We start from the raw sequence: 26,325 nt of genomic DNA on the forward strand, positions 1-26,325 counted from the left end.
AATAACTCTAAATTGTAATCTACCCAAAGTTTATAATATGAAACTCATTCTTTTTTAACGTGGTATGAATTGAAATATGTTTTGATAATTTCAACAATATTTTCTTCACATTTTCATTGAAGAAGATACAAGTTAAAATTAGGGTATATATATATATATATATATATATATATATATGAGGGTTGGTTGGTCTATGCTTTATCAAATTAAATACATTGTATTGAATTATTCAGGTCACATCTGCTGAATGAAATTTAATTAATATTTTATATCAACATTTTAAAATTAATTTTAAATAAATATAAGGATAAAATGGATATAAAATTTTGACAATAAAGGAGAAAATGTTGACTCCATATTTTCTAGGAAAGAAAAAAAGAAAAAAAAAACATAGCGATAGCTTTGCCGACAATGGCAATTATGAAGTCTTGAATTTGCAATTTTAACCAAAATATATATATATATATATATATTAATTAGAATAATTTAAATATCAAAATTCATGATCAAAATAAACTTTTTACCTTCTATAGCTCAAAGTTTAAAACATATTTAATATAATATAACATGAAATTGATATTTATCCTAAAGGTTAAAATTTAAATTCTTGTGCTTCGCATATTAGAAAAAAAAAATCTTATTAATGGTAAGTTAATAGACATATATCTCAACTAATATTAATGCAAACTTCGTGATATAAGAAAAATATTTTATTGAGCGTTTTTCAAAAATATTATATTTTTTAATAATTGATTATATATATATATATATATTATTTAATTTAATTTTTTTTAATTCAAGGAAGTAACTAACCATAGTATGTTGTTAACCAGATTAGTGAGTAAAGTTAACTTTACCCATGAAATTTACGTGAGGTAGATTCATGTAACACCAAATTCGGTCAAAACGCACCGTTTCGTCAGTTTTCTCATCCCGCGCTCGTTTGGAATACAAACTAGCCTCCTCCGAAAACGGAACTGAACTCGTAAATATTAGCGCGCTGCAGTTGCCGGTTCCCCTCTTCGATTCTTCCGATAAGGTTGCTCCGCCGCATTTCGATGTCCCAGCCGATTGTCCTCTCCGGCGAGGAGGACGGGTACTCTGCACCCTACCCGATCCACTCCAAGAAACGTCGAACTGGATCGGATGCATTTCTGAGTATATTCTCCACTGTTATTGTGCTTGATGATGATCCGAGTACTCATAAATCAGGTCGTAACTCTCCGCCTCGAGTTATGACGTTGTAATTGTTAACTGTATGAAGGCGGCATTTGACTTTCTTGCTAAGGATTTGAATACGGACCAGAAGTTCGCTGGTTAGTGAATTTTATTCTCTTAATTGGTTCGTAGTAGTAGTTTATTATTGTTTCGGTTCGCCTCTTGTGATGGATCAGTTAAATAATTTTCCTGCGCAGTAGTTTTGATCAAATAAACTTTGTTGATGCTGGATAGGAATATTCTGAAATAGATTGGCACCGTTTGTTTGAATTGAACCCTCAGGAATCAGTGGATTGATATGCTTAGAGTTCGATAACGAGTCTGAAAGTGATTCTCAGAAGAATGAGTATGGGCACTGTGATTGGATTGATTCTGATCGTGATGATGTGAAAAACTCAGTACCGACTTCTAAATTTGACAGGGCAGGATCGGGTTCTTCTCTTGGTAGGTTCATGTTATCCTTGGTTTCCTTTCCTATTTTTGTCAGTTCCTGCATTTCTTACTGCGTGGAGCAAACAGAAGTGTGTTCATTTCCGGAACTCCGCCATCCTTGAAAACTGTGGACATTAATGGAAGTGTTTTGACAGGGAACGATGTTCTGCAGTGAATTTTTGGGGACACAAAGTATTCAAGTTTTGGGGGAGATGATGGTATTGATATGTATCAGGTGGATCCTTTCAAAGTAAGATCACAATATCTGTTTTCTTTCTGAAGATTGAATATGGATAGGGAGTAGTAATGGCTTCTAGATTTAGTTATTAATGTAACGTGGTGCATTATGAAGCATAGATACTAGATTGAGTACTACTTGCATGATAAGGTTTTTGTTTGTCAGTTTTCTCATCTCTCATCATTTGCGCAGGCGCTTGCATATTTGAAGTCATTTCTTAGCCCGCCTTCCATTGTTCCTTAGCTTGTTCTAAATCAGAATATTTACTGCAATACTACTGTAATGAAAAGTTTGTGCTGCACAGCTAATACAGTGCAGTATAAGATTACACGCCCTATGTAATTTCAGAATCTTGCCCTATTTCAATGAAAGTTCTGTTTCATTTAGAAGAAAATATATTTATTACATGCTCTTTGCAATTTCAGTATCTTTGTCCTGGTTTTTCTTCATTAATTGTTGCTTGATAACTTGAAGTTGCGTGCTAGAGATTCTGTAATTTTTAACGTTTGAACTTTGTAGGGAACAGGAGAAGTACAAGAACTCAGAAAGCAATAACGGTTGAAAACGTCCACCTGTTGAGGAGGTTTGAATAACAATCATGAATGCTTAGGAGAATTAGGAAATGATTTTACCCTGCTTTCCCTAGCCAAGTTTTATACTTCAATGTTGCAGTATAAAATCTCTCATGTTCCTCACATGTTTCATCTAGAAATTGGCAAAACTGACCACTCACTTTGTCAAGGTACGTTCTAGGCAGTGTGTAGATGAAACTGAGGCAGCTGACATATTGACATGCAGTCTGGCATCCTTTCAATTCAGGTTCTGAATACTGTTCTCAAATTTCTATCAAGCATAACTTCTTGAAGTGTGAAAAGTTATTTTTCTGGATAACTTGGCGTCAATTGCAAATGTATAACTTAAATTTGTGTCGTGAAGTTTGGTCAAGTAGAAAGGATATTTCATATACTGTTCGTCGATCCCATAGACTGAACATTGTATGAAAAGAAGCCAAGAGATTCCTGTTTCGTACATCTTTAGATGTTGCATTAGTTCCATAGTTTTTTTGACATGGTACGTTAGTAAATATGGACTTAGGCGATCACACCCATATACACACTCTTTCACATATTTAAATCCTTAGTCAGAATTATCTATTTTCCTTTGCTTGTCTTGTAAAATTGAGGAAAAAGTTGACGCATCTATCCGTCAATGCAATTGGATCCATTATACCCAAAGATTGTGTTCACAGGAATGTGATAGAGAAGTGCGTGAGGTGAGCTTTAATCGTCAATGGCCAATTCATTTCAAAATTTATTGGCATTCGGTTTCTTAATTACTCTGGCATTTACTTGATTTATATTAATGAATTTATGGCTGTAATTGAGTTACTCTCGAAGAACTCTTGTCTGTCACCAAACTGGCGGGTTAAAAGCTAAACAGAGCACTTGTCATGTATTTGATCTCAGCATCAGTCTCGTTTATGTCACAACAATATTCTAAACCATAAGAAACTATGAAACTAATATCTATCCTTCTTTGCTTTTTTGTACTTAATTACCCTTGTTGATAGATAACTGTAAGACTTTTAGTAATAAAATCATGTTATACCACCACTAAAATTATTATATACCATGTTATACCACCACTAAAATTATTATATACCATGAACTTAGTTCAATAGTTAAGGCGTTTCTACTTTTCCTAAGAGGTTATATGTTTGACTTCTTTTATCCCAAATGTGATGATGTATTGAACTTAAAAAAGTTATATGGTACTGTCTCTGAACTAAAACTTTATTGATTTTGTCATGTTTCTTTTTGTAATTAGGTTAGAAGCCTTGGTAGCAATTCTTATAATTAGCTTGGTTGGGATTGCAAATCAATATAAATGGAGTTGCTTTTTGTAATTAGGTTAGAAGTCTTGGTAGCAATTCCAAAGGTACAACCACGGTTTTCCGTACCAATATGGAAGAAATATCCGACCATGAAATCTTTTTCGAGAGTGTACATGAATCCATGTAAATCTGTGAGTCTGAATCGAACAATTCACCTTATCCTCAATTGCATAAGCTAGCAGTCATGGCAGATCACATTTCTTCTTGGTCCACTCATGTAATAACAGGTGCATGAAAAGGAATTTCTGCTGAAAGACTGGACGACAGAAGGTTTACTCGGCAATGATAGAAGGTTAGGAGAGATTTGTTCGAAGAGAGTGTACAGGATACTTATGGCTCAAAGTGGAAGCATGAGAACTGATGACGTTGAGGAGGGTGATGACTTGTTCAGATCCTAATTGTCTTAATTAATTATCATATCTAATTAGCACACCATTATTTTAATGCAATAGCTTATTGCAGAGTTTTCACCCTCGCAGACAGGTTGAAGGACTAGAGTGCCCTCATCTCTTTATCACAAATGCCACTTGGAGGCAGCGACTCGTGGAGCAAAGGGTAAATAAGTAAGTTTTCGTTGTTCAATATCCAAATCTGAATTCTCCCATCAACAAGGTAGAACTGTCCAAAATGAACTTCTTGGCTGGAGTACAATTAATTTTTCTTGCTTTTTAGTAGAGTAATTTCAACTAGGTGGGAAACCAGCATTTCACCTTGATGTTCAGTGACATAGTGTTGCACGATCCCATGTTGGTTGGAGAGGAGAACAAAACACCCTTTATAAGGGTGTGGAAACCTTTCCCTAGCTTAAAGCCTTGAGGGGAAGCCCGAAAGGGAAAGTCCAAAAAGGACAAATATCTGCTAGCGGTGGGCTTGGGTGGTTACATATATACCTCTTTCCTTATAATTTGTCCAAAGTGCATTACAATGTTAGGTTATAGAGACGAACGTATTGACTAATCGTTCCTTGTTCTTTTAACCGTAGTTAGAAGTGAATTGATCATCTATAGAAAGATTTCTATGTAAAGTGAACATAGTTTGATATGGTATCAGAATTCAAAGGGCTAATTGCTACTTTATATTGTGTGAGTTAGTTCAAGTTTGGCATTTTTTGGTGGGAGGTTTGGTTTGGTAGTAGTAACGGTATGGTTAGGTAGAAGTTTTGATATCCTAAAAGTAGGGAGAATATTGAATTATACCAAAAAAGAAGAGACTCAAGGTTGATATCAATAATGACAACAATTTGGTGGTACTATTTTTTCTCATCCCCACCCTGCTTCCTCATATTCCAATTTTATGTGGTTCGAAATCCATCAGAAGCATTGCATTCAAACAAGTGGATTGCTCACTTTGTAGGGTTTGTGTAATTTCCAACAGAGAGCCAAAATTTTGATGATTGTGACCCAAATCCAATTAAATTATGGTTGGGCATGGCCATTCCTCTAATCCAATTCACACTCATCCTAATTCCACCACACAAAACACCCACTAATGGGTGCTGCCACCAGCTCGCACCACTTTTGTTTTTTGAATGCCTCTTTCACCCAAGGAAATCTTACCTGAATGTATAATTGATCTCTTTTAAAGTTCATGAATTATTTTTGGACAAAGGTAGAAATGGGATTGGAAGTTTTTAATACTAAAGAAGATCTTGATTAATTGATTTACCGGATCAATCATTAGTTAATTATGTTTTTATATTGTTTTGGATTAGGTAATTGTTGCATCTTTCATAGAAGATCTCTGGACATTAGAATATAGGAAATTAAAATTCACATTCGCAATACTCATTTTGGTGCTTCGCACTTTCGCAAAGTGATTAAACAAGTAGAAATAGGTTAAAATATCATTTTGGTCTTTGTATCTTATACTTCATTTCACGTACATTCAATAAGGCTTAACATTAGACTTTACTGCCAATTTGAAGTTAAATTTTATCAAAATTAGTCAAATAATAACAATAATTTTAATGCAGTAAAAGACAATATAAACATATTTCTAAAGTAGGTAGAGAAAAGCTGGTAGAGACAAAAACAAAAAACAAAAAACAAAATTAACTAATAGTAGGGACCAATTTAAAAGCTTAAAAGTAAATTAACTAAAATTGAACATTGCAAATATATAATGAATATAAAATGAAATAGCTAATATATAATGAATATATAATGAAACTCAGAAAGACTAAAATGATATTTTAACCAAACATGATGTAAAATATATTTGATCAAATGTAATAGTAAAAAATTGATAAAAATTAATCACATAAGAAAGTAAGAGCACAATGCTTATATAATTAATAATTACTCTTGTCACAATTCGAGATGATGTGACATAAAACAATGACTTCTTGCTATTAAAATAATAGCTGTTCTTTATTGGTCCTCATTTCACTATCCAAATGGTAAAATGTGAGACTGTCATATGAAAGAAAACGAATAATATCTACTGATAAAGAATACAAGGATAGTTCCTAATTTATCCTTTTAAATGACTTATACCCACATAAAGGTTGTTCAAGTAGCATATATAAGAGAGCAGACATACTTATGAAACATATCCAAAGTTTGTAATGATGGAAAGAATCAAGTAGCATATATAAGAGAGCAGACATACTTATGAAACATATCCAAAGTTTGTAATGATGGAAAGAAGCAAATCATTTTGTGGGTCTTACTCAAAAGCCTATGGAGATGTGAGGTTTGGATTTGAGGACAAAACCAAATCATACAGCTTCAATGGGACAATGAACAAAGAAGATGAGGGCAATCCAGAGCTCAAGAGAAAGCAAAGAGTAGCTACTTACAATATGTATTCCCTGGAAGGTAAGCTTAAGAAGTCCTTGAGAAAAAGCTTCAAGTGGATCAAGAACAAGTTTTCCCACAGCTTTAATGTTGACTGAGTTGAAACTTTCCCTTTCTGTAAACTAATTTTGTTTGTGTATATTTGTTCATCTTCCCATACACAATGAAGGGGTATGTTTCAAATTGGTCGAGATGACAAGCTTATGCATACTTCTAAATAACATGTAATAACTTATTCTATGGCTATCTCCACATTGATCTCCAGCATAATTCACTATACAACTAAACAATCTAATAGGTTTTTCTCCTAAGACGTCTGATCCTACTATATTTGATTGTCAAGAAAACTCATAGGATATTAAATTCTAGATACATGACCACTGTAAATGCAATAAACAGTTCATAGTGAGCATCTAGCATGAATGCAGTAAAATAAATGTATTACAAATATGACCTAGCATGGATGTAGCAAGCATGGAATGAGCTCATGAGTTAAAAAAAATGAATCATCAAATTTTAAATGATATGCTTGAGAGATCAGAAAAATAGAGAGCTTTCAATCTTCCCATAACATCTCCAGCAGCCATAACAGAGGTTCAGATTTGGATAGAATGGATTATCAACAAAAAGTTAACGGTCTTCTACACTATCAAGTACTGACATCCAATATAGACGCAAGTATTTCTACACCTCTATCCTTGGATTTAAAAAACTTCACCAAAAGCCAAAAAAAATTGAAAAAAAAAAGAAGAAGAATTGCATTTTTCCTCTTAAATAAATCTGAATTGATGTTCTTCCGCCATATTAATCAAACAGTGTCTTTTTGGGGTCAATGAAGGCACCGTATCAATCAAACAGTGTCTGAAGAGGAACAGAGCAGAACAATATACACCCCATGTCTTTTGGGGTAAAAAACTGATTATTATGATTTTGTATAATGAGTGACAAATAAAATAGTCCGCAACAAGCATGGATTTCTTTATATCACAGTATTCATGAAAGGTAATTTGAGAACACCCTACCCCCAACTCTCTCTCACTCCCTAGGAAGGGAAATAAAGCATTTTATTAGGTAAATGAGGCATGAAATAACAAATTTGGCTTACTTAAAGACCCTTTTTAATAGACTACTATTCTCTACCTGTTTGATGGTGCATTGATTGCTTATCAAGATAAAGGCTGCGAAGGTCCAGTGTAGAAATAGACCTTTGATAGTAAGTCAGTGCACTACCCTCTTTGGGGTTGATGATGTCTGTGATGGAGGCCTGCAAGAGGGTAGAAGCCTGCAAGAGGTTCGGGTTTTTTATGTTCTTAATAGCATTAGGATGACCTTCGGTTCTGGGGGATCTTTTCCCATGTGATTGAAGAATTGGAGAAAGGGACATCTGCATATTCTTTACATGCTTAAATGATTTAATACTTGAAGAAACACTGCTTGAGCTGCTCCCCGTTCCTCGGCCATAAGTGCTCGGCTGTGTACTACTCTCCTGAAATTTCACAAGTGTCGGTTTTTTCCTCTTTTAGTTTCAACTTAGGTATAAGTAGAAGTACAGGTTCAACAAAAGAAAATATCTTCAAATGACCCATTTTGTTTGGGGTGAGCTTAGCCAAGATAGAGAAGATAGCTCCCTACCGGATGGTCAGGTGAGCAATGCATTAGAAATTTTTTAAAAGTAAAATAATCATTCAAGTGGGGTGTTTATTTGGAAAGAGAAACTGAGTTGAAGCAAATTTAAACAAACAAACAAACAAACAAAAAAGGAAACATCCCTTCATGATTATAATTCACCATAAACTAACAAATATACCTTCACAAGTGTGCATGTAATGGCTTGGGCGTATCGATCTACAGGAATTTTTTTATGAAAACAAACGGTGGTCTACTGGCAAGTTTATATCTTATATCACCTATTTACTAGGTAAAATTGAATGTTTCACATCTACTTCCACTCATCCAGATCTCATTAATAAATAGAAAATTTTATCCGGCAGTCCCCAAATTTATATCATAGTAGAATCTGACATAACGAAAATGAATGGCTATTCAAGCAGAGGTTTGAAGAAAAAATCCACATAGCAATTGATCTTACTGGAAAGTAAAATAAAATGGAGAACACTACCTCTTTCAAAGATTCGGAATCCCTAGCTTTTGTTGCATTAGCTACTTGCTGAGATCCAAGATGTGCTTGAGAATGAGATGAGCGCATCTTTCTTGAGCTCCTTTGCCTAAAAGATGGAGACATAAAAGTTCTTGCACATTAGTAGAGAGTTTCTACTGCCCTGATTATGCTACAAATGTTTCAAGTGAGTACAGAAAGGTTAAATGCTATAATTCAAGAGAATAATATTTGCTTCTATTTTCCGTTTCACCCTCGAAGTAAGTAGGGTCATGGGAAAAAAAAATGCCAATATGCTGCTTAAGGAACTTTTGGGCACTGTGACAGAAAATTTAAATGAACAGAGATTTAAGAATTGGTTGATATTTTGTTGTTCCTGCAAGTATAAGCTGACCAAACAAAAATTGAAATGGATGATAAGAAAGAACAGGTTCGCTCATTCACATAATAAAGGAAGTATCACATTCAGAACCGAGAAGCATACTTCTTCCTACTTCTGGTTTTAGCTGGCTCATCCTCCTTGTGGAAAATCACAGGTAGATCTGAGAGTTCACATGCCGGTGGATATGAGCTAAAGAACTGAAAGCAAAAGATAGCTATGAGAATAACATATTAAAGCACTGTATCATGTAGAACAGGAAAGAAATGGAAGGGTTGACAAACCTTCTGCCTAATGTCTTATTATGATTTTCAAGGTGATATAAAGCTGTACAATATTTGAGTTAAGGCAGCCTAGGGTATTAACATTTTTATTATAGGCCTTTTATCAATCCAAGAGACAATATGTCAAACCAAGGTCGAAAGTTACTGAGATTTCATGGCTGATCGGCCCATGAAAAGAGTTTAGTTCAAGACAATGGTGACCTCACTTGATTGCTTTCTTGCTGTATGCTTACCATTTTTTTAATGATAAATGTTATTGTTAAAAGTTTCCTTATTTTCTCCCCTCAACGTTACTAAGATACAAGATTTTAAAATATCGTCAGAAGTTAAGTCCACCTAGATATCAATGATACATAAAAGGAACAAGTTTGAAGCAAAAATATATAGTTCTTAATTTGTTTCCATTAAATTAACTAAATAAATCTTTACCGCAAAAGAATTACAAAAGATTTGAAATTTATACTTACCTCGCTTTGAAGAGCGGACGAAGCAGTGCCACGACGTGCTGGGTCTAATGAGAGAAGTGTAGTTATGAGACGAAAGGAAGGTGTAGAAAAACCTGAAAAAGCCTCTGGGAAACCAGGTTGATAATTTTGTGGTGGACAGAAGCTTGCAGGTAGCTTCATTTTGTCCCAATAATCCTTGGGGGGTGAACCACAAAGCTTCCAGATTTTATGAAGTTGTTCAACCTGAAAAGAGATGAAATTATATGAATTCGTTTCCTGTAAATATCATTGATGAAAATCCTCAGAGAAAGAAACCAATCTAAAATAGTCTAACAGGATGGAGCTTTGTAGTATAGTATAGATCTATGAACCATTATGATTTCTTCATATTGCACTCTGATGATTCTGAAGATGGAATGGAAGCATTGCAACAGAATGTGGAAAAACACACATAAAAGATAAACTGGGATGAGAAGTAATCCAAGAAGTCCAAAAGGGTATGGGATTCAAGTTTGCGCCTAAATCATTCTTGAGAAGGAACTAGTTGCTATAAATGAAACATAAGTGAGAATAACAAGAAAAAGTAAAACTCTCTTAAAAGTGTTCAGTACCTAAATATCTAAGTTCCACAGGTTGTGTTTAGAAAGTCTCTACCTCTGTTCTCCCTGGCAAAATTGGCTTTCCAAGAAACATCTCAGCTAGAAGGCAACCTGCACTCCACAGATCAATACCAACTCCATAATCTGTAGAGCCTAACAGCAACTCAGGAGCTCTATACCAGAGAGTAACAACTCGGTTTGTGAAAGGACGTCTTCGTTTCGGAATGAAAAAATTGGCTAGCCCAAAATCTGCAATTTTTAGCATCCCACTTTTATCGATCAACAAGTTGGAAGGCTTAATATCTCGGTGTAAAACTCCCCTTTCATGGCAATGCTGAAGACCAGATAGTAGTTGCTGCATATAGGCCTTGACCTGGAAAATGGCAAGCAATTTCAAGCACATTCATACATACCATACCAGAAAGAATAAGAACCTTACCCAGAAAAAAAAATTCATGTTGTGCAAAACCAGCAAAGTTGTATTCATGTTAAATGCATAATTGTAGAATAATGCTTAATCTTCCTATTAAAAGTAGAAAGTCACTTCTTGTCTTGTTCAATGCTAAAACATTTTCTACCTTGTCTTGTTCAATGCTAAAACATTTTCTACCTCAGGTCGATCGATTACCACGATAAATTAGTAGTTAATGACCCATTGTTCTAAAACTGCCAGAAACTGGCTAATCTATACCTGAGCTTCGCTGAGCTTCCTACTGAAACGAGAGATTATTCCAGTCAAGTCAGACATCATAAAATCAAATACTAGATAAAGGCTGTAAGGCATTCTTGATGTGACTATCCCTTCAAGCTTGATGACATTGGGATGGTCCAGCTTCTGCAACGCCATGATTTCTCTTGCCATAAATTTGATACTATCAGAATCCGATGTATCGAATCGAACTTTTTTCAAGGCGACAATCTTTCCAGTGTCCCTGTCTCGAGCTTTATACACATTGCTGTATGTCCCTCCACCTACCTATAAACCCAGACATCAAATTTAAATGAATTTAAATGATTGACGAATAAATAGTACACAATTTTTTTTCCTGTTGCAGAGTTTCATTCTTCACACTTTCTCAATAGTCGTGAAGTCCTTTCTAACCTTAAAACAAGGAATTCAATGTAACGATAAACAATCTCAAATGGCAATATGTCAAAAGATTAAGCACAGTTTGCAACATTTAATCATATTCATAACGATGAAGCATGAGCGAAAGAGAATCAAAATGAAAATAACACTAACCTTAGCCAATTTATCATATGAATCGGCACCCTTCGGTACCAAACCAGCCAAAGCTTCTCTAGGAACATTTTCAACCAGCCACTTCGGCCAACCATCCACAAGCTCTTCTCCTCCAACATTTTCAGATACACTGATCCTCTTCGAAACATTCCCAACATCACCAATCTTCTCCTTCTTCGTTTCGAGATAAACGACTTTCCTAACTCCACCATCATTCACAACAGCCGAGCTTCTCGCAACCTTTCCGGACCGACTCGTATCGACGGTATTCCTCCGATTTCCTCCGGCGACGTAAGTGCGTTCCGGATTGAACTTCCGAACGCCACTATTTGGCGAGTACTCAAAGGATCTTGACTGAACGCACCCCATCCGTTGTCAATAGCAAAATCCACCACCGTCTGATGCGAATCAAAGTTTCGGTGAAAGCTAGGCAGCATAGTGATGAAATAATGGGGATATTGAAGAATGTATAATAGGGATATTCCAGTTCATGAATCTGGAAAACGAATTGTGATGATACCATCGTCCGGACGCCGGCAGGTTTTGGAATTTTGCGGAAAGAGAAGATGATCGTATGGTTTTTGTCTGGATTGGATTGGAGGTTTTCAGATGTCCGATCCGAAGCAGTGTTGGTGGAGAGAGAGAGAGCAGAATGAATCGTACAAATATGGCGGGTGAAACGTAAGCAACAGTTTGAAACATTCCATTGCTTCCAACTTCTTCAAATAATAATAATAATAATAATAAAAATAATAAATAATTGTTATCATTTAATTTTACTTTAATTTCCAAACGAAGAAAATAAAAGAAAAAAATCACTTAGGCCATAAATAAATATCGATTTTTATTATTTAATAATTTATATTTTGTAACGTATAAAAATCATATACATAAGAACTGAATTGACTCTCCATAAAAGTTTAGAAAATAAATATTAATAATTTCGTGACATTCAATCATAATTTTGAATCTCTTATTTTATATGTTATTGATCTTATAGTTACTTTTCGATAAAGTAATTAAATTATATTAAGAATTAGTGTTAAATTATATTAAGAATTAGTGGTACTCATTTTAAGGTTATGTTATGTGCATATAATTGTATATTAATACAAATATTTAAAGTTATTTTTTCATTAATTTAAAAATTGCAATGAACACATCTTTTTTCTGGAATTAAAATATATTTTTGATAGTTTAAAAATAAAATAGAAATAAGTTGAAAATTTAAAAACTAAAATAGACACCAATAAAATTTAAGGTGAAAATATGTTATAATTTTAAAGATATATTGAAATGTATAAAATTTTCGTAAATATAGAATATAATTTTAATTATTTATATAAAATTTAATTTAGCTGATTTCTCCTTACTAACCCTTCAATTCCATAAATAGAAAGCTTAGAATATATTTCTAAAAAACCAAATCAATTAGACAATTCTAACCAAATTAGATCAGTTAGAGCTAAACTTATTAAAACATATATCTAAACAAACAGTATAACATCTATAAGCATGCCACTTAAAGTCTAAAGTTCATGTCCAGATGGATGCAGCAACAGCTTCTGTAATCATGGATTGTAAGACTAAAAGCTGAAGAAATCTATACAGTTGCAAGTAACATGCCAAAATATTTGCAAATGAGCATAATGCAATTTTTGGCCAAGTTCTTTACTATGAAATGTCTTTGAAGTGTGGATTCGCTTCTATGTTATTATTGCTATCTCACAAAGCCACTCATGCTTAGACCATCACCGCTGGAGGAGGCCTTCCGGGAAACAGGCAAGCCAAGATCAAACGGTCCTAGTGAATTGCTCTGTATAGAACATCAAAAGGAATCATTGAAAGCTGTATGCAAGAAAAGGAAAAGAGGGGGAAAAAAAGTGTGCAAATCGCAATGAGGCGTACCCAATTGATTCCTGACAGCCCAAGGCTGCTTTCATCATGATAAATCCGCGAACAGGACATCATATCAGTCTTGGATTCTTTACCAGCAGGATCTTGTGAAAACTCAGATCGACTATAGGCCTGTAATAAGATGGCGATGATAAACGACAGTAGGTTAAAAAAAAGGTGTCTAGATTACTGTTTAGAACACATATAAAGAGTTAAAAATATTGTAATCTAGATTTACAGGAAATTTGACATGATATTGGAGATGAGGATCTTAAATTTGTACCCACACATGATTGTTTAGAATGCATATAAGATATTAAATATACCATGCCTAATATCAAGTATGAACTGAATTAAAATTTTGAGATTAGTGACTAGCAATTTCACACAAACACCTTCGCATGAAAAAGAAAACAAAACGATTACACACCACCATAGAGTTTGCTTCATTTCATGTAATTCTTGGCACTGAATCAAATGAGGCATTTGTACATTAAGTCACTAATCTCTTTTCCCTTGAATTAATTCTAGACTTCATCAATCAAATTTTCCATCCCATGTTCATAAATGATAGTATTATGGATATTTTGAATCATATTTAAGTTTAGATTTTTTTACCAGTCCCAAAAAATTGTAATCCATAGTTTGTAGTACGCAAACATAAACAGGATCAGGCAAATTGGAACTATCTGACTACTCAAACAGGGAGCTATGGATTCCATATGATGGCATGAACCATCGCATCTCTAAAACATACAAAGTTGTGCAAGAAAAAGAGAGAGAGACAAACCTGAGGTGTTTTGGGAAATTTGAATAACTTGGAATCGGCATCTCGGAAGGTGCCCCCAGCATTAGAGTCTATAGAGAGAGTAGCTTTGCTCGACGAAGAGAGCCTTTTCATAGCAAAAGCATCACAAGTCTGCTCAGCATCCAAAATAGACGAATGTTGATCACTACGGGGCTGCTTTGAAACTTCAGAAAATCTCATCTGGGCCGCAGCAATGCTTGCATCAAGGGAATCAGTTATTACTTCAGCTGGCTGTACGCCCGTATTGCCCCCTGTTATCTTTGAATCCCAGAAACTGCATTTTCCCAATAAGGAAGCTTCAGAAAGGAGGCCTCCCATGCTTATGTTTGAGATACTATCTAACTGCAATATTCCACATTTTGCTGACAGCTGATAACCAGAGTCTAACGGTGGCCCATTATCCTATTCAAACAGTTTTATCAAATTTCAGAAGATCATAACAAAAAACAGTAAGCTACAATGGACGATTAAATAATATTAATTATTAGTTGCTAACGTCAGTTGTTGTGTATCTATCTTGTGTACCTTCTTGTTTTCACATCATTGATGCATCATACTTTTTTCAATAAGCAAACGGTAATGATTCGTTGCATAGACCTCATAGCAATGTGAACTAGGAACAAGGATCATATAAATTTTATACTAATATGTTCTCTCTTGTAATAGTGTTCATTTAAAATTTTAATAAAATTTTTGGAATTTGAATATATTAATATAATACCATTGGATTAGTTGGACAATCCACAATCCTCTCTGGTGCAGCAGTGTTATTCGCATCATTCACGTTACTTGATTTGATCCCGTCCATCAATTCCTCAGATTGGTTGCCTTTCCCATGCATGATTTGCACGGTTTTCCTGCAACCTTTCTCCAAGCCATTCGAGGATGAATGAAGTTTGAAAGGAATGGATGTGCAGACCCACCCATACCTTAAAAAGAAGAATAATTTCAAGTAACGCATTGAACTGAAATGACTGAATATATCATTAGCAAGGCAAATGATAAAACTGTGCACCTTAAGCGAAAAATTGAGGAACCTCCCACAGCTGCATAGACATCTCCAGCAGTTATATCACAGTCTTTCAGAGTCCATTTTAGACCACTGGGAAGACTAGATGACTTGCCGTACGGAAAAAGTGTGAGATCCCCTCGTGCTACATTAGAACATCCCCACTTGCTAATAAGATGTTTTAATACCGAAGAAATTTTCTTTCGTGCCCTTAAAGTCAGTTCCAAATATGGATGATATCTATCCTACAAGAATTGAAGGCATGGTTTTATCACATCTCAAATATGAACTGAAATATAGATAACATATTTGTCTGTGCTTAATCCTCAATGTTTTGTGCTAATGACTGTACCTTTTCCAATGCCATGCGGGTCTTTACATTTATTGGAAAAAGTTGAAGCTTGATCTTTGTGCGAGGATGGGGCTTCTGTGCGGGATAAAGATCAAGAAGAGCTGAACTCTTTGTCATTTCTGTTGCATTGGTTCGATCAACCAAACTCTGTATGTTCTTCGAGTCATCTGCACTAGATCAAAAGAGTTGAAGATTGTAGTTTGTAAACATCATTCTCGTAAAATAAATACAGAAAATAACTGTAAACAAAGAAATCAGTTCTTTTTTCGCACTTGAACGAGACACATAATAATTCGTGTGAAGACACTAGAACATCAATTTAAAACAGAATAATTTTCCCAAAAAAGAGGCATGAAATTTGAGGAAATTAGTTTGAATAGAACACAAAACATAAAACCAAATAAATTTGTTGTCAAACCTTCAATGTGTGCAGTGTCGAGAGCTTTTTTCTCCTGAGAAGTTATCTTTCTAGGCTTCTGAACTCCAGTGGTGTCAACAGAACCCCCACGCCTTTTTTCCAACTTTTTTGCCCTTCTACCGGGCTGTCTGGCTGCTTTCATAATTTTTCAACTTTCCAGCACTCAATAAGGTGTGAGGAGAATCACTTGAGCTATTTATCCAAAAAGTAGAATTAAGATGGCAGAACCTGAAACAGCTAACAGCGAGAACCTTCACCATAATATAAACAGTGTTTTCCATGCTATCGTTAGAGATGCTACAGAGGAAATTACCAAATTGTTCTAGCATGGCTGCAGTTCGAGTTTCTTTTTTTTTTTTTTTTTTTGCAAGGTCCGAAATAACACCACCCTAAAACCTAATTACTAAAGTGGTTTACAAATCCTCATCACGGTCTTAATCAGACAAAATTAAGTAGTTCCATCACTACCATAATATAAACAATAGAGATCCATCCTTACTCGGCAACGCACCTACTACAAGGATCAAAGAATTTCCAAGCGTCCTTAAGGAGAACTCTAAACATAAAATCGAATGTGAATCACGCACTCAAAATCCGTAATTAGTACTTCACTGTTTGAAATTTAATATCGACCCAAGCCAGACCTGTATTCATGACCAAGATACTAAGATATAATGTTAATAAGGCACACTTTGCGTTATTGCATCGCAGGACATAAAATTGCAGCTCACATCATTCAAACTCAAACTACTAACATGTCTCATAACGCGAACCAAGTATTGAAATCAAAAGAGACAAATCACCATTAAAAGCTACTAAACACGAACGAAATTGACAGAGATAAACGTAATGAACAGAAAAAAATAGGCATACGATTTGAATTGCTCTAGTTTCGGAGATATAAAGCGGAAATAGAAGAAAGTGAATCGAACCGAATGATGTAGCAAACAAGATGGATCGAATCTCCGAACAAGAAATTGACAGATGACCAGAAAGTTCAGAATCTTTCGTAGCAGAGAGGCTCAGTTTGAGAAAGATTTGAATAAAGACGGGAAAATGATAACGCGGGAAATGGAAAATTTTCAGATCAGTCGGTCGCGGCTCCGCTGAAGATTTTCGCTCTCTCCCGCTTTATAACGTCGCTGTTCAACCAATACGAAATGACAATTTTGCCCTCGTGCCAACTTGCAATTACCAGAAGAGCTTCTTCTTGTCTTTCGGAGGGGGCCGAAGTTGGCTGTCAACTTTGAGATATTTTATAAATTTATGAAAAAAAAAAAAAGAAATTTTGTGAATAAAAATTGGTAATTTTCAAAATACACAGTTTATATATCACTTGCCTTCTCAATATTCAAATCCCCTTTTATAAGAAAACTCTTAATTAATTTATCATTAATATTTCCAATGATAAAAATTAATTTCTTTATTTTAAATATAAATTAATTAAAAACCAATGAATATATTAAAAATTATGTATTATGCTTTTATTTATTTAAATAATTAAATTTAAAATATTTACTATTTTATTAAAAAATGAATATTTAAAATTATTATACCATGTAATTATATATAATTTATCTTTTTAGTCAAGTATATCTAACCAACTAAATAATATTCATACCGATCTTAATAATGTTATACTATTAAATACATACTTTCTCGTTTAAAGAATGAAAATTTAAATCTCATTTAATACGAAAAGAAATTACTCATTTTTTTATTTTAAGTGGTTAGAAATTAAATTTTGTTATTAAATTTTAAATCCATGTTCGAACTACAAACAAAAAGTTAATCTATTTTATTTTTAATTTTATTAAAAAGTCAAATAAACATAAGATACAATCATGTTTTTAGAAATTATAAATAAAAAATAAAACTATGCCATATATGGCCTTTTTTGTAATAAAAAAATACAAATAATTAATCCTTTAAAATTGTTCAAGCCCGGGATGATTTCATTTGATTCTATTATTATTACTTTTGTTGCCATTCATTTGATATATTTTTAATTATTTATTTGACGATCTTTATCAATTTCTCAATTGAAAATTTATTAGATATATACTTAGATATATAAACAAAAAAGATTTATAGACACTCCATAAATTATCTCTAAATTTTTTAATATTATTTTTTAAATTTCTTGAATATTTTTTAAATATGGTACTAAAGATAAAAATATTGTTTAATTTGTTAAAAAAAATTAAAGTATATATATATATATATTTTTTAAGAAATGAGAGTTACATAAAACTGGTTAAATTATTTTTTAAATATTAAAGGGTAATTTTTAAATATTGAAGACCATAATAAGGTATTTAAATATATTTTTATTTATTTATTAAGTTATTACAGAAGCTTTTGAAAATAATTTTGAGAAAAAATAGAAAGTTTTAATGGTATTTTTATTAATTTGACATTTTGTATATTTACCTAATTTGATTAGGGCTTGTCCATCTCTATTTTACAGGGTTTGTTGCATCTCAATTCCCACTCTTTTCTTGCCTCTCAACAAAAGGTACGTTTACACAATCATGATATTTATTTATTTATTTATTATTTATAGTTTTAGTTTTTAATATTTTATTTATTTAAAATAAAAATATATATAGTTTTTATTTCATATTTAATTTTTAAAAATTAAATCAATAAAAATAAAAATTAATTTAGTTGATATTACGACCATCAAAGAATTGGAATTTCTTTTATCTTCTCTATTCAATGGTTCACTAATTTCTAAAAAAAAAAACAGAAGATTAATCACATACCACTTACTAATAATCTTGGCTGAATGAATTTTGATTTATAGTTTAAAATTGTATTTAGATTATAATTTAATTAAATATATAGTTTGTATCGTAATTGTTTAAAGAATTATATGAATGTTTGTTTAGATTAAAACTCCCAATTATAGGCATATGGCTAAATTAAGGTATTTAAATAAATAATTGTGGTAAATGATACAATTATTTAAAAATTGAATTTAATCGTTTCGGGAGTTATATATTTATATTTGTATAAATGAAATTAAATAGAATTAAGAAAAAAAAAGAAAAAAGAAAAAAAGAGAAAAGAACAAAGGGCAGTGTCTGTTATGAAATGGAAGTCAGCTGGTTGTCGTTAGTGGAGAGAAGAGAGAAGGAAGAAGAATTTAATAGAATTAGACAATGTGTGTTCCATTTCAATCGTTAAACATTCTCTGCCATTTTCCAGCATTTAATGGCGGCAATCCTGGGGCGTTTCTTCTGATTTTCAACTCCTTTTTAGCTCTCTTCTTCTTCATCCGCTCCATTTCAAAGGTTCGTAGTTGCTTCGACCTTTCGTAGTTTTGACTTGTTCAATGTTACTTTTGTCTGCGATTCAAGTTGGAAACGTCTTTGATTTTTCTTCTATCTGTTGAATTTTGTTCTTCCGGAGTGTTTTCTTCGATTGAAATTTCCGTAAACCTATTCTTGGTGTTCGTCCTGATTCTTGTGGTTTATCGGTGAATTGGATCTATTTTAATGTGCGTTCTGCTTCGATTTTGTTGTTGGTTTTGTGTTTGTTGATTTTCTTGTTTTGGATTTGGTGGAGAGTGAGGAGATCTACTGATTAGTGTGTTCATTCTCAATCTCTGCATGTAATTGGGTCTCCTTACCCGATCATTTGGTTCTTCAGCTGTTGAAAGATTCTGTGGTTTTAGCTTGAATTTCTGGGATGGTTTTGGACTCGTTTGTGGACTTTTTTTTTTCTTCTTCTCTTTTTAATATATATTATGCTTATTCAATGGTATAGGAGTTAATTATGGCCAAAATGTAAAGATTCTTCAAGGAAACGACTCTCTGTCACGTTTTTTACTTTTTGTTATGTTGGTTTGAGATCTGAATCCCCTAATTTTAAATACTATGCCAATGGAAGCGCTTAAGTAGAAGGATCTACACTTTAAAATTAGCCTGTGCATTACTTACACGGGAGTGTTCGTTTTTGCTTGGCCAGTAGATGTTCTGTATTTTCAAGATTGTCTAGCGTCTGAAATTTATTGTCTGTAAATTAACTTGGAGTGCTCTTGTTAAAGTTGAAGTTTTCCTTCGAAATTTATGAACTATTGGGAGTTATTTTGACTTCCAATTTGGGTTATTTTCCCTCTGCGCCTAATGCTCATTTTAGATGATCAAGTTATACCTTATCTTGATTAAAGCTATAACGTTTTCTTGGTTCTTCTTTGTCTTTCTATTTATTTATTTTAATTATTTGTAATTTTATGATGGTAAATTTTATACTACAGTTAGTACTGCGGAGCATCAAGATCAAGCACTTCTGTTTCTTTCTTTTGAATGAAGATTGAGGACTTGAAGTGCTGACTAAAAACAACTCCATAGATTATAATGTCTTCCCCGGGCAAGATTCATCACAAGGCCACTCTTGATGCTGCCTCATGGATGTTTAATGTCGTCACGTCCGTAGGGATAATTATCATCAATAAAGCATTGATGGCCACATATGGATTCAGCTTTGGTGCGCATTATAACTCTTATAATATATTCAAATAGTGTTCTTTCTTTTACAGTTCTGATATTGGGATGTTTGATGTCTCATGGTTTCCATGTTATGAATGGAGTGTTCTTTGTTTGCTAAAAATTGTTCTTACAAGTTATATTTTGTTCCAAACTTGACTTTCTTTTTAATTAATTTGTTTAACATCTTGTTGCAGCTACAACTTTAACTGGCCTACATTTCGCCACAACGTCCTTGCTGACTTTTATTCTTAAGCAACTTGGTTATATTCAAGATTCTCACTTACCATTCCTTGACATTCTTAAATTTGTTATATTTGCTAACTTCTCCATTGTGGGAATGAATGTGAGCTTAATGTGGAATTCTGTTGGGTTCTATCAGGTATATTTTTTATATTTTGTTCATTGTTAAATTTGTTCATTCTTCCTTTAGTTTTTAGAATTAACATGATGTTGTAATTCGTCTTTCATAATCAGATTGCAAAGTTGAGCATGATCCCCGTATCTTGTTTTCTAGAAGTTGTTTTGGATAAGGTGCAATACTCAAGGGACACAAAGCTTAGCATACTGTTAGTTCTACTTGGTGTTGGAGTTTGTACTGTCACTGATGTTAGTGTCAACATGAAAGGTTTTGTGGCTGCCGTAGTGGCGGTATGGAGCACTGCCTTGCAGCAGTATGTAAGTAACTGCATCATTAATCTTAAATTGGCACTGCTGCATAAAATTTTATTTTCTGGTTAGTGGTTACCTTGAAATTACAATAGTGGTGTATGATTGGTTTTTGACAGAATTAGTTTTTACCACTTTGTCTCATGGTGAAATTAACTTAACTGATAATTGGGATTGTTTGGTTCATTCCTGGACCAATGAGTATTTTTCTAATACAGCCTTGGCCTTTTTTCTTTCGGTGCAGTATGTACATCACCTCCAGCGAAAATATTCTCTTGGATCATTCAACTTATTGGGTCATACCGCTCCAGTGCAGGCTGCATCTTTGCTGTTAGTCGGGCCCTTTTCAGACTATTGGTTGACTGGAAAGAGAGTCGATGCCTATGGTTACACTTTTATGTCCTTGGTAAGCTCTTATATCTATTAATATGCCTGGGGAGGGTTGTGGTAAGCATCAGAGACGGTAACTATTTTTTTTAAAAAAAAATTGGCATTTTGCTTTATACCTTAGTTGACAAAAAACACTTCGTTTAATATGGTGAAAATTTACAAAGAAATCCTATAACGAACATCCTACTAGCCCAAACCTTCTAAAAGCACACACCCAAAGCCAATATTCTTGTGTTAACATTCCGTTGGAATTTATCAAGAACCACCCCAATTATTTTTGGTACATTATATGAAACATTAAAAAAAAACCTTTGCCCAAAGACACTCTGAAGAGAACAATGATACCACGTAGCGTGGATTTGCTTGCATTGATGCATAAGTTCCTATGGATCATCTCATGCTATTACTTGTTTTTATTGTGGCAACAACATTTCCTAGCCACTTCTATGTATTGTGTAGGAGGCAAACTGAACCAACATGACCTAATGGTCAACGAGATGAGAAATTCCATTTGCCTAGAGAGAAGAATCAAACAAACATTCCCAATCTAGATTGATAACAGAAGCGAAGTAGTTGACCTTTTTTTTTAGTTCTCCACTTTTGCGTTGATCCTTCACCATTTTAAATTAAGAGCCGTCATTTTTTCTAAAGTGGCTACTTGCCAATGGCTATTGTCCAATTTTGTCTGCGTACCTTGATTGCAATGGAGCTTGGGTTTTTCTTTTTAATATGAGGAACGCTTTGATTAGTATGGTGAAATTTTGCAAAGAAATTCTATAACGGACATCCTACTAGCCCAAACCTTCTAAAAGCACACACCCAAAGCCAATATTATTGTGTTGTAACAATCCGTTGGAGTTTATCAAGAACCACCCCAATTATTTTTGGTACGTTAGATGAATCATTAAAAAAACCTTTGCCTATTACCCCTTGCTGTGAAATATAAGGTCCTTTTCTGGTTGAGCTTGGTTGAAATGAACCTGTTACCCCCTGCTCCACTTCATATGGAAGTAGTTCAGTAGCTTGGCAGAAGTTCTGGACAGTACCCGTCTGTTCATCCTTTTCAGCTCCATGAAAGATTCTTGCTGGTTCTTTAGAAATGCTGCTGCGAGCTTTGATGTTCCTCACAGTCACAGATAGAGGTTTTCAATGATTGTCTTTGAAGGGGATTATTGAACCACAAAAGAAATTCTATCTTCCTTTTGAACGTTGTTTCATCTAGGAACAAATCACCCTCAATAGTTATCCTAACTTCAATAACAGCTCTCAAGCTTTTACCAAACCTGAAGCTTATCAGGGCATTTAGTGAAGTTGCCACATAAATTTCCACCGAGTTTCCAAACCTGATGGACTTGGAGAGTAATGAATGTTCCTTAACTTTGTCCATCCCCCATAACCTTGGGATAGTATCAATCCTACCATGGATTCTCATGCACATGTCTTTGTTTGGACACTGAATGTCTGGGTGAAAAGAGTTGTTAATAAATTTAAAAAAAAAAAAAAAAAAAAAAAAAGAGAGAGATTATAGTTGAAAGTCTTAAGAAATCTAAATTCACCTCCAATTACTGTGGAAGTGCCTTCTGGCAATCACCATTACCTCTTTTCTAGCAGACCTTTCTTACTTCCTGTTCAAACTTTCTTTTGAGCGTAACATCATGGCAAAAGACAAAAGAAGGAACTTATTTCTGCTTTTCACCTTATCACTCTGGATGACTGAATACGGTACAAGTCAAGCCATTTCTTTCACTTTTATCTGAGGAGGCACATTGAAGTTTTCAAAGAATCTGTTAATGAGGCCCACAAGTATTTCTTGTCTTTTGGTTTTAACTCCACAGAATAATGATATGAAACTTGTCTTTTTTTTTTCTCTGTGAAGCTTCCTCACTTTTGATGATTTTTTCATGCAAAGAAACCTATTATCCTTCTTAGTCATCTCTTTGGAAAAGAGTAAAATGCTCACAATTCTGAAGGAAAGCAAAGATTGAATCTGCCGACAGTTATAACCGACAAAGTCTTGTATAATGAGCAATCTTTGTGCCCAATGGTTAATTTGGATCTTGATGGGAGCATGCGATTGCATTATCATAGCTCACCTTGCTTGGGAATATGTGATGTGTACATTTATGCTTGAACCACTTGTTCAATCAAGAAACCTTGTTCCTTTTACATGGATCATAACTAATTTTGTGCCACTTCATCTGCAAAACTACATAAACAACTTTCTTGAAGCTAGTTGTTTGCTTAGCAACTGATTTTTATCAATGTGAATTTGTTTGCAGACGTTCTTAATCCTTTCATGTACCATTGCGGTAGGGACAAATCTCAGCCAGTTCATATGCATTGGTAGGTTCACTGCTGTGACATTCCAAGTGCTCGGCCATATGAAGACTATTTTAGTCTTGACGTTAGGATTCATTTTCTTTGGGAAAGAGGGCCTCAACTTACAAGTAATTATAGGTATGGCCATCGCAATTCTTGGAATGATCTGGTATGGAAATGCCTCATCTAAGCCAGGAGGGAAGGAGCGTCGTAGTTTTTCCTCAACAAGTAGCAAAGCATTAAAGCACACTGGATCAGAATCTTCCGATCTTGATGAAAAGATCTAGAGCTGAGTAGATTTTGTAGTTTTTATTTTTTCCCCAATAATGGCCATTGATGAAAAAATAAAAGGGAAATGATATAGAGACTAGAGAGAGAAAAGGAAATGATATTGACTTCAGTATATTCCAGGAGATTCTTGACACATAATTGGCAGGGCCCCTCACCTATTTTAGTTCATTATAGCTTTTTTTTAGTTCTCTTTCTTTCTTTTATTCACATGAAAAAGGTATGCCATCTTTTGAAGGGATGCAACTCAATGGTTCCCCTACAAAAGGTATACAATGTTACAGATACCACAGTTATCAATAGAGTATAGATATTTCCCTACTTCAATCTCCTTGTCTAGTCGCTATTCCAACATTTTTGTGCATCGGTCGACGTATTATCGTATTTTATGCTTTGTTGCTTGAAATTTTCTTACTATATCTGACTAACCCATTTCGATGTCCAAGCATTAGTGGACCATTAGTTGCAATCTGATTTCTTAAGATTCACCTGGAAATTTTTTGCACGTGAGAAACATACCTTGTTATGTTTTAGGTGGGCTTCTGAAGAAGGATCATTGAATTATTGGGAGGACTAATAGTAAATAGGAACCTCCTGTGGGTTCAATGACTGTGGTACCTCTCAGTTTGATCTGCCAATTTTTTTTGAGACAGGTAATCGAGAAAACAATACCAATAACTATGCCTCTCTGTGGCAGTTCTTCTTGGAGAATGAATGCTTTCATTAGAACAGTAAATTTTAGTCCTAATTTGACACTTACGGAATTTATTATCTCTGCAGGGCACAGACAGCAGCTGCAACTCTCTAGGACTTGTCATTTGCAGACTGGAAAATGTTCTTTTTCTCTCTCCTCTCTCTCTCTCTCTCTCTCTCTCTCTCTCTCTCTCTCTCTCTCTCTCTCTCTCTAACATGTTAATTACCATAAGATGCCTTATTTCCTAGTATGACTGAGGCAAAGTTCAAAATATCTTTATGGATTTGCTGAAGTGATGATTACAGGAAGCAAGCCCTTCTTTTACACTTCTCTGTTGTTTTTATTTGTGATATTCTTAGGAGACAGCCTAATGTTTTAGGTTGGTTATGTTGCCCAGGGGTTCTTAGCCTTCCCTCTGCCTGGCTGAGTGATTGTTTCAGTGATGGAGAAGAAAACAAGAGAAAGGGTTCATGGATTTACTAAAAAGCTTCAGAGAGAGAAAGTCAGGTTCATTCAATTTTATTTACAGCTGCATCTGGGTCCAAGCAAGTGTCCCTATGTGCCTCAGAATGGCCATGGCTGCCTAAGATTTGGGTACCAACAAAAATTGGACACTATCTACATTGATATTCATCTCCTTTGCTTCCACAATTATCCTCTTGTTTTCATAGCTGAATATAGCTTTTGAATTGTGAACAGTATGGTACTGTTCAACTGCCTTTTAAGCAAATTATGAGAGAGAGAAAGATCAAAACCCCAACATTTTTTTTTATTGATTTATATTCGTTGTTTTGATATCAAATAATGAAAGCGAACTGTCGTCACTCGAACTGCAAATAAACAGTTTGATAATTTGTTCATGTTTAGAGCTTCATGGGCCGCCATGAACTAAAGAAACAAAATTTATCCAAAATCCCTTTGACTTTTCAAAATTAATCCAACAAATTGATATTTGCCAACCTTAAATTTGTAAGTTTTTTTTTTTTTTCAATAAAATGAAAATTTTTTCAACGTTGAATTTTCTTCTCTTTTTAGGTAGATATGAGTTGAATTAATGAAGCAATTGGAAGCCAGCTTTGACATATCCCATCCCTTTCAATGTCATCTTTAGCCTAGTCCGAGCTATATTGATCATCTACACCGTCAAGATCCAATATTCAAATCTTTAATCTTTAGTTTAAACCGACCCTAAAAGTTGAAAATATTCAAATGAAGAGCTGTAACACACTCAACCTCTAAACCTCGATTTTTTTTATAAATTTTTTTGTTTGAATTTATTGAACTCTAAAAGAATTAAGTTTTTTAACTTTCAATTTCATTTATTAGTGTTTTTTTAAAATAA

At 34.0% G+C, this 26,325-nt stretch overlaps 3 protein-coding genes and 1 pseudogene across 13 annotated transcripts; 2 read left to right on the top strand and 2 right to left on the bottom strand.

The window, feature by feature from the left end:
* Window positions 1-1,004: 1,004 nt before the first annotated feature.
* On the top strand, window positions 1,005-4,180 carry LOC111463070 (annotated as a pseudogene).
* A 3,285-nt stretch (window positions 4,181-7,465) lies between these two features.
* LOC111463633 (probable serine/threonine-protein kinase At1g54610) lies at window positions 7,466-12,325 on the bottom strand. Its single transcript, XM_023107654.1, has 7 exons — window positions 11,648-12,325; window positions 11,096-11,380; window positions 10,460-10,777; window positions 9,827-10,048; window positions 9,181-9,275; window positions 8,700-8,805; window positions 7,466-8,066 (listed from the first exon to the last, which is right to left on the bottom strand). The coding sequence occupies exons 1-7, from the start codon at window positions 12,014-12,016 to the stop codon at window positions 7,710-7,712; spliced, it is 1,752 nt and encodes a 583-aa protein (XP_022963422.1). The 5' UTR covers window positions 12,017-12,325; the 3' UTR covers window positions 7,466-7,709.
* Window positions 12,326-13,210: 885 nt separating this feature from the next.
* On the bottom strand, window positions 13,211-17,233 carry LOC111463608 (TSL-kinase interacting protein 1). Of its 9 annotated transcripts, none has more exons than XM_023107624.1 (8): window positions 17,063-17,233; window positions 16,131-16,322; window positions 15,713-15,879; window positions 15,367-15,605; window positions 15,073-15,280; window positions 14,334-14,753; window positions 13,556-13,675; window positions 13,211-13,463 (listed from the first exon to the last, which is right to left on the bottom strand). In XM_023107624.1, exons 2-8 carry the CDS (start codon window positions 16,270-16,272, stop codon window positions 13,368-13,370), a joined length of 1,392 nt encoding a protein of 463 aa, XP_022963392.1. In that variant the 5' UTR covers window positions 16,273-16,322; window positions 17,063-17,233; the 3' UTR covers window positions 13,211-13,367. The 9 variants fall into 9 exon arrangements, with proteins under 9 accessions (XP_022963392.1, XP_022963391.1, XP_022963388.1 ...); XM_023107623.1 differs by having other exon boundaries at window positions 16,131-16,358; XM_023107620.1 differs by having other exon boundaries at window positions 16,131-16,381.
* Window positions 17,234-19,243: 2,010 nt separating this feature from the next.
* On the top strand, window positions 19,244-25,699 carry LOC111463548 (UDP-rhamnose/UDP-galactose transporter 4). 3 transcript variants are annotated; one of them, XM_023107522.1, is made up of 8 exons: window positions 19,244-19,429; window positions 20,395-20,624; window positions 20,821-21,005; window positions 21,101-21,301; window positions 21,537-21,698; window positions 23,962-24,942; window positions 25,070-25,123; window positions 25,381-25,699. In XM_023107522.1, the coding sequence occupies exons 2-6, from the start codon at window positions 20,495-20,497 to the stop codon at window positions 24,286-24,288; spliced, it is 1,005 nt and encodes a 334-aa protein (XP_022963290.1). In that variant the 5' UTR covers window positions 19,244-19,429; window positions 20,395-20,494; the 3' UTR covers window positions 24,289-24,942; window positions 25,070-25,123; window positions 25,381-25,699. The 3 variants fall into 3 exon arrangements, with proteins under 3 accessions (XP_022963290.1, XP_022963292.1, XP_022963291.1); XM_023107524.1 differs by lacking the exon at window positions 19,244-19,429 and adding an exon at window positions 19,454-19,749; XM_023107523.1 differs by lacking the exon at window positions 19,244-19,429 and adding an exon at window positions 19,454-19,635.
* Window positions 25,700-26,325: the final 626 nt, after the last annotated feature.

The sequence above is a fragment of the Cucurbita moschata genome, unplaced genomic scaffold (genome assembly GCF_002738365.1).
Source record: "Cucurbita moschata cultivar Rifu unplaced genomic scaffold, Cmos_1.0 Cmo_Scf00028, whole genome shotgun sequence".
NCBI classification, from domain to species: Eukaryota; Viridiplantae; Streptophyta; class Magnoliopsida; order Cucurbitales; family Cucurbitaceae; genus Cucurbita; species Cucurbita moschata.